Genomic DNA, 12,290 nt, shown 5'->3' on the forward strand with positions numbered 1-12,290 from the left:
CACTCTAAGAAAGGGAAGATACCTAGTCAGTTGTACAACTGAATGCCTTCAACTGAAATGTGTCTTCTGCATATTTGGCGCCCGAAGAACAGTGGGTTAACTGCCTAGAATGAACTGTTCCTCTGCCAGACAAGGCTCCGTTGATAGCCAGGTGTAGCAGTGGTAAGGTGTTAGGACTGCTGTTGGAACTCTGCTGTTGGGACAGCTTTATGTAGGCCCTAACAGTTTGTGGGCACCGTTTATCACCGTTATTGTGCAATTAATGTATTGTTTAGTGTTGTGTTGTATTATGTAGTGGCTTTGCTGACATGCACCCCCCCCCCCCAAAAAATGTGTTTGCCCCACCAAGATTTACATACTAAAATCACCACTGGGCTGATCAAAGACAAGAAAGGTCAAACACGTGTCTATAACCATAGCATCTCCTCCCATTAACACTGCTGCATTACAGCTCATCCAATTAACACTCAAAATGAATAAACACAACACAGTCACTGCTAAATACAGCCCAGTGATTTACATGGGCAATGAAGCACTTGGGGACCTTGAAGGAACAGTAATGATGCAGAATGTGGGCCATCTCACGCCTTGCTGCGTTTCGACTGCTGACTAACCATGAGATTTAATTTCAGGGTAAGCTTTGTTACTTCTGGGCATGGTCGTATATCAGGGGTATTAAGGCACTGCTGCAGTTCTCGTTTTAATGTGTCATTGATGGGGAAGCTCAGGTGTTGGGGAGAGAAGAGGTCCATAGGGAGCTGATTATCAGACACAGAGTGTGCTGGGTTGGCAATACTTAAATAACGTGGAATTGGAAATGAAAACCCTGCTTGCAGAGAAAGACTCCTGTTTTAATAATCTCAACCCTATGCAAGGAATCACAATTGTGGCAACATTGTACCTAGGAACTAAATCTGTCTGAGAGTTGATGAGCTTGTTCTCGAGCATTTCAAACAATAATGAGACTGTAATGCTGTCTAAATGAGAGCCCCTACATTTAATTCAATGCTAAGAAAGTGATAATCCCATTTACTCTTGGTCATGCTCAGGAGCTGTGAAAGGTCATAAAGAGCTAATCTTTGATTTTTTAAATTATCACAATGACGATATCGCTTTGGAAGTGTCTCATTCTCATTCTGTTTTTTTATGTAAAACAATTTGGTCAACACTACCGGTAAAAAGTTTTAGAACACCTACTCATTCAAGGGCTTTTCTTTATTTGTACTATTTTCTACATTCTAGAATAATAGTGAAGACATCAAAACTATGAAGTAACACATATGGAATCATGTAGTAACCAAAAAGGTATTAAACAAATCATATTCTATATTTGAGATTCTTCAAATAGCCACACTTTGCATTGATGACAGCTTTGCACACTCTTGGCATTCTCTCAACCAGCTTCATGAGGAATGGTTTTCCAACAATCTTGAAGGAGTTCCCTCATGTGCTGAGCACTTGTTGACTGTTTTTCCTGCGGTCCAACTCATCCCAAACCATCTCAATTGGGTTGAGGTCAAGTGATTGTAGAGGCCAGGTCATCTGATGCAGCACTCCATCACTATCCTTCTTGTTCATGTTCAAATAACCCTTATACAGCCTGGAGGCGTGTAGGGTTATTGTCCTGTTGAAAAACAGATGGGATGGTGTGTCGCTACAGAATGCTGTGGTAGACATGCTGGTTAAGTGTGCCTTGAATTCAAAATAAATCACAGACAGTGTCACCAGCAAAGCACCCCTAAACCATCACACCTCCTCCTCCAAGCTTCACGGTGGGAACCACACATACGGAGATCATCCATTCACCTACTCTGCATCTCACAAACACACGGCGGTTGGAACCAAAAATCTCAAATTTGGACTCATCAGACCAAAGGACAGATTTCCACCGGTCTAATGTCCATTGCTCGTGTTTCTTGGCCCAAGCAAGTCTCTTCATATTATTGGTGTACTATAGTAGATGTTTCTTTACAGCAATTCGACCATGAAGGCCTGATTCATGTAGTCTCCTCTGCAACAGATTATGTTGAGACATGTCTGTTACTTAAACTATGTGAAGCATTTATTTGGGCTGCAATTTCTGAGGCTGGTATCTCTAATGAACTTATCCCCTGCAACAGAGGTAACTCTGGGTCTTCCTTTGTTGTGGCGGTCCTCATGAGAGACAGTTTCATCATAGTGCTTGATGGTTTTTGCAACTGCACATTTTCCAGATTGAATGACCTTCTTGTTTGTAACAGTTTTCTTGAGTTGATGGAGAGGCGGACCAATACGCAGCGTGGTTACTATTCATAGGTTCTTTAATAAAGCAACTACACATGAACAAACTAACAAAACGTGAAGAAAAAAAAAAACAGCCCTATCTGGTGCAAACACAGAGACAAGAACAATCACCCACAAAACACACAGTGAAACCCAGGCTACCTAAGTATGATTCTCAATCAGAGACAACTAATGACACCTGCCTCTGATTGAGAACCATACTAGGCCGAAACATAGAAATACCCAAATCATAGAAAAACAAACATAGACTGCCCACCCCAACTCACGCCCTGACCATACTAAATAATGACAAAACAAAGGAAATAAAGGTCAGAACGTGACATTGTTGAGCTGTTCTTGCCATAATATGGACTTGGTCTTTTACCAAATAGGGCTATCTTCTGTATACCAGCCCTACCTTGTCACAACGCAACTGACTGGCTCAAATCAAATCAAATGTTATTTGTCACATACACATGGTTAGCAGATATTAATGCGAGTGTAGTGAAATGCTTGTGTTTCTAGTTCCGAGAGCGCAGTAATATCTAACAAGTAATCTAACAATACCCCAACAACTACCTAATACAAACAAATCTAAAGTGGCGATTGAGAATATGTACATGTAAGTATATGGATGAGCGATGGCCGAGCGGCATAGGCAAGGTACAATAGATGGTATAAAATACAGTATATACATGTGATATGAGTAATGTAAGATATGTAAACATGATTAAAGTGGCATTATTTAGAGTGGCATTGTATAAAGTGACTAGTGATCCATTTATTAACGTGGCCAGTGATTGGGTCTCAATGTAGGCAGCAGACTCTCTGAGTTAGTGATTGCTGTTTAGCAGTCTGATGGTCTTGAGATAAAAGCTGTTTTTCAGTCTCTCAGTCCCAGCTTTGATGCACCTGTTCTTACTTTACCTTCTGGATGGTAGCGGTGTGAACAGGCAGTGGCCCGGGTGGTTGATGTCCTTAATGATCTTTTTGGCCTTCCTGTGACATCAAATCAAATCAAATTTATTTATATAGCCCTTCGTACATCAGCTGATATCTCAAAGTGCTGTACAGAAACCCAGCCTAAAACCCCAAACAGCAAGCAATGCAGGTGTAGAAGCACGGTGGCTAGGAAAAACTCCCTAGAAAGGCCAAAACCTAGGAAGAAACCTAGAGAGGAACCAGGCTATGTGGGGTGGCCAGTCCTCTTCTGGCTGTGCCGGGTGGAGATTATAACAGAACATGGCCAAGATGTTCAAATGTTCATAAATGACCAGCATGGTCGAATAATAATAAGGCAGAACAGTTTAAACTGGAGCAGCAGCATGGTCAGGTGGACTGGGGACAGCAAGGAGTCATCATGTCAGGTAGTCCTGGGGCATGGTGCTGTAGGTGACATGAAGGGCAGGTAGTTTTCCCCCAGTGATGCGTTGTGCAGCCCGCACCACCCTCTGGAGAGCCTTGCGGTTGAGGGTGGTGCAGTTGCTGTATCAGGCTGGGGGGGGGGGTGCTCCCTCTGCTGTTTTCTGACGTCCACGGTCATCTCCTTTAGCTTGTTGACGTTGAGTGAGAGTTTGTTTTTCTGACACCACACTCCAAGTGCCCTCACTTCCTCCCTGTAGGCTGTCTCGTTGTTGTTGGTAATCAAGCCCACTACTGTTGTGTCATCTGGAAACTTGATGATTGAGTTGGAGGCGTGCATGCCCATGCAGTCATGGGTGAACAGGGACTACAGGAGGGGGCTGAGCAGGCACCCTTGTGGGGCGCCTGTGTTGAGGGTCAGCGAAGTGGAGATGTTGTTTCCTACCTTCACCACCTGGGGGTGCCATCAGAAAGTCCAGGACCCAATTGCACATGGAAAGGTTGAGACAGAGGGCCTCCAGCTCGATGATGAGCTTGGAGGGTACTATGGTGTTGAATGCTGAGCTGTAGAAAATGAACAGAATTCTTACATAGGTATTCCTTTTGTCCAGATGGGATAGGGCAGTGTGCAGTATGATGATGATTGCGTCGTCTGTGGACCTTTTGGGGTGGTATGCAAATTGAAGTGGGACTAGGCTGGCTGGTAAGGTGGAGGTGATATGATCCTTGACTAGTCTCTCAAAGCACTTCATGATGACAGAAGTGAGTGTTACGGGGCGGAAGTCATTTAGTTCAGATATCTTTGCCTTCTTGGGTACAGGATCAATGGTAGCCATCTTGAAGCATGTGGGCACAATAGACTGGGATAGGGAGCAATTGAATATGTCCATAAACACAGCAGCCAGCTGGTCTGCGCATGCTCTGAGGATGCGTCTAGGGATGCCGTCTGGGCCAGCAGCCTTGCGAGGGTTAACAAGTTTCAATGTTTTACTCTGGTCAGCCATGGAGAAAGAGAGGGCGGGGGCACAGTCCTTGTTAGCGGGCTGTGACTGTGCCACTCTATTATCCTCAAAGTGGGCAAAGAAGGTGTTTAGTTTGTCTGGAAGCATTATGTCGGTGTCCATGATGTGGCTGGTTTTCTTTTTGTAGTCTGTGATTTCCTGTAGACCCTGTCACATACGTCTCGTGTCTGAGCCGTTGAATTGCGACTCCACCTTGTCCCTGTACTGGCATTTCGCTTGTTTGATTGCCTTGCGGAGGGAATAACTACACTGTTTATATTCAGTCATATTCCCAGACCTCTTTCCATGGCTAAATGCAGTGGATCGCGCTTTCAGTTTTGCGCGAATGCTGTCATCCATCCACAGTTTCTGGTTAGGATAGGTTTTAATAGTCACAGTGGGTACAACATCTCTAATGCACTTCATTATGAACGCACTCATCGAGTCAGCGTATTGGTCGATGTTGTTCTCTGAGGTTGACCAGAACATATTCCAGTCTGCGTGATCAAAACAATCTTGAAGCATGGCTTCCGATTGGTCGGACCAGCGTTGAATGGTTCTCGTCACTGGTACATCCTGTTTGAGTTTCTGTCTATTACATGGTAGGAAATTTGCTTTGTTAAAATCCCCAGCTACAATAAATGCAGCCTCAGGATATATGGTTTCCACTTTGCATATAGTCCAGTGAAGTTCCTTGATGTCCTTCTTGAAGTCTGCTTGAAGGGGAAATGTACACAGCTGTGAATGTAACTGACGAGAATTATCTTGGTAGGTAAAATGGCCAGCATTTGATTATATGGAATTTTAGGTCGAGTGAGCAGAAGGACTTGAGTTCCTGTATGTTGTTATGAATTCACCATGAGTCGATAATCATGAAGCATACACCTCCACCCTTCCTTTTCCCAGAGAAGTGTTTAGCTCTGTCGGCGAGATACATGGAGAAGCCCGGTGGCTGAACCGATTACGACAACATATCCCAAGAGAACCATGTTTCTGTGAAACAGAGAATGTTACAATCTCTGATGTCTCTCTGGAAGGCAACCAGTGCTCGAATTTCACAAATGGACTTTTAACAAGACACACCTGTTAATAGGCTCCAGGCCATATAAGGGCTATTTGACCAAGAAGGAGAGTGATGGAGTGCTGCATCTGATGACCTGGCATTTACAATCACCCAACAATCACCAAATTGAGATGCAGCCAGCAAGTGCTCAGCATATGTGGGAACTCCGTCAAGACTGTTGGAAAAGCATTCCTCATGAAGCTGGGTGTGTCCAAACATTTGACTAGTACTGTATATTTATAATTTCCTCCTCTACCCTTTGAGGCATGTACTTCTCAGTACAGCTGAATGAATCATGTCACTCATGAGCTTTAAGGGTCACATGAAGAGACAGTGGTTGTGTTTCTCTGCCCAGATGTTCCATCCATCAACCTATGGTTGCATGTCACATCATGTCATTGGCAGATTGCTATAGTATATGATGTGGTTAGCTGATACGTAAAACACCTATCCAGGTCATTGTAAGAGCTGGCAGGTGTAACAGTATAACTTTAGACCCCCTCGCCCATACCTGGGCGCAAACCATGGACCCTCTGCACACATCAACAACTGACACCCACAAAGCATCGTTACCCATCGCTCCATAAAAGCCTTGGCCCTTGCAGAGCAAGGGGAACTACTACTTCAAGGTCTCAGAGCAAGTGATGTCACCGATTGAAACGCTATTTAGCGCGCACCGCTAACTAAGCTAGCCGTTTCACATCCGTTACACAGGCATCAGCAAAGCCTGGGCAGGAGAAACATGCATGGATGAAAGAATGTTAGTTAGAAAGATAGAAGTGAGAGGCAAAGTGAACTTTATTGGAAAAAACAATTGCACTATCTGTTTTTTGTGAACATGCTTTTAAAGAGACATTACCTTGAAGTTTGTGATAGATATCAAATCATTCTGAGTTATGGATTATTTTCTTCAGTATCTGCACACAGTGAACTGTAGTCTACGGTATGAATCAGAAATAGGTTATCAGATTTCACTGGGTAGCAAAGTTTGATATTTCTTTATGGAATGTAATCAGAGAGGAGCCTCAGCCTCATCAAGTTATGTGTTCCTGCTTGAAGCAGAAGCTTGTCCTCAGGGTCTGTAATGATGGTAACGGTGAACTGGATACTCACAGGCTTCAATCTAATTACACTGCTGCAGTTTAGAACCTGAAGGCATTCTATTATGTTAGCAGTGCGCTCACAGAACCTAAAACAATTGGAAGCCTTCACTAAAAACTCTCAGAGCAATATCCGCAACTCGACCATAATACATCACTTTCTTCTTCCAACTTTTTTTTAACCATCTCAATGTAATATTTGGCCTTTACATTTTCTGTAGGCCTATGTGACTTTCATTAAAGATGCATTTGAACAATAAAGGCTGTAATGACTTTATATGCATAAAACATCATCTCTACTCGACTCATTTCCATATCATGTGTAAGGATATATCATGTGATAAATGCACTAACTGTAAGTCACTCTGGATAAGAGCGTCTGCTAATGACAAAAATGTAAATCAGGGTTGTCTGGAAAAAAAATCTAGCACAATGACCACTCAAAACCCGGCCACAAGGCTTAAAAAATAGCAACAAGAGGAGTTGGCACTTTAGGGAGAGAAGTATGTAGCCATCTCGTGTTGTTAGTTTGTTGATCTCACATCAATTGCCATGCCCCCAGTTGTCCGGGAAAAAATGTCTACTTTGAAAACGATGTCGTGGTTGAATATGTATTGGTCGCGGAATGGTTTTTTTTGGGCAACTTCTAAATTCGACCAAGTCGCCATGACATTTCTCTGAGAAAAAAAGATTCGATTAATTTCACCGTTACCTGCTGCTGCTGACTATCAGGCAGTGGGGCAGGCTGTTACTGAGTGAACGGGCAAGTGGTGGGGAGGGCTGGAGGTGTGTGTGTTGAGAGAGCGCTGCAGGCAGCAGGGAGCTTAGTGAGTGAGAGGACAGCATCGCTGCCCTGCTCTCTATCACTCAGCTGTCAACACATACACGCGCGCTCAGTACTCCCACTCCCTCCCCACTACTCACTCTCCCTCCCCACTACTCACTCTTCCACTCAGCAACCATGGCGGCCGCGGTGCAATTTAAAAGTAGGACAAAAACCCGTTATCCGCGACCAATAACACTGTAATAAAACAGCAGGGAGCAGGCCTCGAACCCTCGAACTTCTTGTCCGAAGTCCAGCGCGCTATCGACTGTGCGGCTAAAGCATGCTCATGCGGCAGAGTCGATGTCCGCGCTTATAAACCCAGGGTCGTTTACAATACATTTTCACCCCCGACATCGTTTTCAAAGTAGACTAATTTTCGGAAAACTGGGGACATGGCAACGCTGATGACCACACACTTTGGGCTTGTTCGACATTGCCGCCGATCGTGCAGGCGATTTACCAATGACACATTACGGTTTTGATCCTCTCGAACACCTCTCGAGACATTATTTTTGAGTAAAATACCTGTGAGTTTGTGCTACCATCTCGTGGTCAGGCATGTATAATACTTGTCAAATCTGCAAATTATATTAGCCTGTATCAGTCGTCTGTAATATTCATATAGCTGACAATTTAACACCGGCTCTGATTTTTTAAGTGCTTTTTAATATTTTCACTATTTGCTGTTGAAAATCTGAAATGTGCAGTTGAATTTCTAGAGGACGGAACTAGTTAATCAGATACTGGGGACTACATTTGTGATGCACCAGTACAATTTCGTGTGTTCTTCCAGTTTAGCTTGAGCTGTTGTTCATTGCAGAAACAACAACACCCTAAAAGGCACATCTGCTGGCTACTTCGGTCATGTTTCAGAATTCTTTAAGATGAGTTAATGAAACTCGGAGTATTCAAAGGTTTGTCAAATATGTAATTGTTTTACGGGGCGTAGGACCTCTGCCTGTATCTGTAAGGCATTTGACAGTTGTGAAGGACTTCCACACATCCTTGCTCGAATTTGTTGTTTGTCCACTATCCAAAAAGCAATTGAGGTGAGTCATGTTATACATTACCAGATTTATACTAGTTTACCTAATCCAACGACGATCTTGTTTTGCTATGGCATAGCTGAGACAGAAACACCACTTTTTGTCTCGGCTGTATAGGTAGCATCAGCTAACAGTTAGCTAGCTAGCCTAATTGTTGTACTCTCGTCTTATCACGCAGGTACGAGGTAAATACCAATGAACTCATCAACGAGGAGCTTGGCATCGCATACCCGATATTTGATGAGATTCCCAACATGCAAGATTGATTAAAAAAGAACCTGAAACACCAGTGAAACCAGCACAGCAGGCATAAAACACAAACAGTAAAGACTCAAGAAGATCTTGACCCTGAACATTGTTTAAATTAGTTGTTAGCTAGAAGTCAATATGTTATCTCTCTCTACCCTCACAGTACTGGTTCCTATAGTCTCCCTATTTGGACTTTTCTATTCTGCAACTGTGGATGATAATTTCCCTCAGGGATGTACAAGCACTAGCAGTGTGTGTTTCTACAGTCTTCTGTTACCAGTCACCATCCCAGTCTATGTGTTTTTTCATCTATGGAAGTGGATTGGAATCAAGCTATTCAGACACAATTAGTGTACACTTGCTTTACATGAATAGTGTTTCAGTTGAATGTCACTAATAATAAAGGTTATCAATTAGTGATGTGTACTGTGGTGATGGCATTGCACATGAAGCTGCTATTGCTACCACAGCTTATGATCCACTAAATGATTGTAAGAAGAAAATGACAAATTAAGAAACTTTATTTGATGAGTGACATGCAATTTCTTCCATAAAATGTGCATTAATACGTGTTTTTATTGAATGTGTTTTTAATTAAACTTAGAAAACATAAAACTATAAAATGAACCTATTTTGGAAACCTGGGACAAAGAACACCACAAAGCAAATGTATCCTTGTGAATGACTATCACTAATAAAATTGTATTGTTTTTGACTTTTTTTTTTTTAGTTCTTGAGGGGAAGTTTGGGTTTAAACTTCACTTGTTACTTTTTTGTTTTCTTCCTACCACAGGCCTGTGTAAGTTTCATCAAGGGAGATTGTGGTCTTGGGGACTGTCCCTCGCCCTTCATCTTAAAGAAGAAAGATTCATTCAGTCTCATCTGAACTGCCTTAACTTGACTCTTGCACCGCCAGAATGGGTCATTCTCCTCACTTGACGTTGTGTCTGACTTCTGGCCAAGTGGGGGGCTGGTTTCCTCTTCATTGGCTTTTCTTTGAGATGGGGGATGTATGCCCATCTCTGCCCTCGTCCTGTTAGGGAGAGACAGGTCAGTAGGTTGCTCTGAGCACTCTGCAGCTCCACACGACTGGTGAAACCTGAGGAATCTGGAGATCTCTGAGGTAAAGAAGTTCTCTGTTTGAGTGGCTGTCTCAGATGTTGACTTCCAGAGCAGTGGCTCCTCTTTTGGCTCTATGAGTGACTTGGTATGCCTGGCCAATTTTGTGGTGTTGGCTTCACCAGTGCCTCCACTGCTGGAGTGATCTGAAGATGTTAGTACTCTGAATTTCTTCTGAGTTATGAACAGGTCCTCACTGTTGGCATCTTCAGCAGTACTTTGAGAGTTGGTTTGTCCCTTTCCATACTCTGTTCCCTGTTCTTGCCCCTCTCCACACTGATAAGTCCCAGAAAAGTTGCTTTCATTGTCACTCTTGGGGCTTTCCCAGGGAAAAGTATCTTTGGTTGTTGAGGTGCAACACTTGACTACTTCTGGCTGTTTTGCTTGTATGTAGTCAGGGAATAAATCAAATGCAACTTTCTTTTTTCTCTGGGCCTTCTTCTTGGGTACCTTCACTAAGTCACTAACCACCGGCACAGGTTCCTGTTTCTTAATGTAATGTTTTACAGCAAATTTTACAGTGGACTTCCCCCTAGACTTAATTGGCTTTATTGGAGAGTTTGGTGCACTGTTTCCCTCAAAAAGAAAATAGCTATCTTGTAATCCCAGGGCTACTTTTCCCTTCTTTTTCTTCTTCCTATTACCTTTGGCCTTTTTGGTTTTCTTTTTCTCTTCAATACCAGTGTCTTTCAATTCTGTCCTGTGGGTTTTGTTCTTTTTTAGACATTTGTCTTTCTTTGATTTTTTGATTTTTCCTCTCCTGGGTGAATCACAAAATGTGTCAGATTCTGTGTACTCTGTCTCTGCTCTTTCAGCCATCTCCATCTAGAAAAGGGAATTTGTGGAAATTATTATATATAATTATTCATAATCGGGCCTCGACATCAAAATAGAAATATTAAATAATTTACATTACATAGGCCTTATTTACATGTATGCAGTCTAGGGGCTGCCCCTCACAATGGATTTTTAAAATATGCTTTAAGGCTGTTTATCAAATTAGAATTCTCTCTGACTATAGCAATACAGTAATTGAATGTCTTACCAGTTATTCAAGACGCCTTCTGTTCCTCCAATGTTGGGGAACTGTTAACGTTACTTGTATCCTCTCTTGAAACCATGTAACCCAACACCTGCATTAAACACATAGAAGAGCCTCATACGGTACATCTTGATACATTGCACATCATCTCGACATGTAACATCTTGTATTAATGATGGAACTTGTTACAGTAGCCTGACCAGCCAACATTTTGATAATATCGGCGATAGCAGGCTGTGGTCTTCCAATACAAAGTAAGAAACATAAATGACAACGACATTAAATTGAGCTAACTACAGGCCTTGGTCGTTAGCCTACCAACCGCAACAACAAAAAGTTAGCATACACCAAATAGTCTGGAATTATGTCAGATGTGGAACACTGAAATAAATAAATAAAATCTAAATTGTTACCAAATAAAGTTTTCAGAAACTATATTAATCATATAGCGATGACTTACCTTCTCAAGTCATTCTCCGGCCCTGACACTTGACAGACTCCCGCCACCCACCTCTTCAACTTCAGAGAGAGCGCATCTTTCTAGCGCGCATGCCCTTTCATTTGACAAGGCTACTGGCTGATCTCGTGACACACCTACTGTATGCGAATCTTGCCATCACTCACCTGCATCTACAAATAATGTTGGTCTACCAGGTAATTAACCTACATGAGAATATTAAGATGCAAACATAATATAGCCTAATGCAAAGTGTCAAACTGTTTAATTTTAAGGGGGTTTGTCTATAAATGTGTTTGGGACTGTTAGGACTACCATCAGCAATCTCAATTGGACCTTGCAAGACGATGACATGGTATGAAGGTAAAGATAATATTCTTTGTCCAAAGATTAATATAGATCTCAATTCCAATTTCAGAATAAGTGAATACAATATCAAAATCCTAAATCACCAAAAAAATGACATGGTCAGTATTTACTGTATAGGCAATCAACAGACTTTCCAGTTTTCCTTCACAGCGTTCTTCAGGGTGGTGAGTACAGAAGTAAACTTTTTACACACCCATTCAGTCCTTTGAGTCACCACCCATTGGGCACAGATGTCATTTCAAGGTAGATTTGATGTACATTTGTCAACTAACTTGAATTCAAAGGGAAATCAACAAAACATTTCACCATGTCAAATCAAAGTTTATTTGTCACGTGCGCTGAATAAAACTGGTGTAAACCTTACAGTGAAATGCTTACTTAGGCTCTAACCAAC

General features: G+C 42.3%; 2 protein-coding genes across 2 annotated transcripts; one reads left to right on the forward strand and one right to left on the reverse strand.

Moving 5' to 3' along the window:
- Positions 1–8,354: 8,354 nt before the first annotated feature.
- On the forward strand, positions 8,355–9,624 carry LOC112218800 (phosphatidylinositol N-acetylglucosaminyltransferase subunit Y). Its single transcript, XM_024379960.2, has 2 exons — positions 8,355–8,663; positions 8,839–9,624. The coding sequence occupies exon 2, from the start codon at positions 9,048–9,050 to the stop codon at positions 9,258–9,260; it is 213 nt and encodes a 70-aa protein (XP_024235728.1). The 5' UTR covers positions 8,355–8,663; positions 8,839–9,047; the 3' UTR covers positions 9,261–9,624.
- LOC112218799 lies at positions 9,413–11,623 on the reverse strand. The gene is made up of 3 exons (XM_024379959.2): positions 11,531–11,623; positions 11,074–11,161; positions 9,413–10,853 (listed from the first exon to the last, which is right to left on the reverse strand). Exon 3 carries the CDS (start codon positions 10,851–10,853, stop codon positions 9,675–9,677), a length of 1,179 nt encoding a protein of 392 aa, XP_024235727.1. The 5' UTR covers positions 11,074–11,161; positions 11,531–11,623; the 3' UTR covers positions 9,413–9,674.
- Positions 11,624–12,290: the final 667 nt, after the last annotated feature.

This window comes from Oncorhynchus tshawytscha, linkage group LG19, assembly GCF_018296145.1.
Source record: "Oncorhynchus tshawytscha isolate Ot180627B linkage group LG19, Otsh_v2.0, whole genome shotgun sequence".
In the NCBI taxonomy this organism is placed as follows: Eukaryota; Metazoa; Chordata; class Actinopteri; order Salmoniformes; family Salmonidae; genus Oncorhynchus; species Oncorhynchus tshawytscha.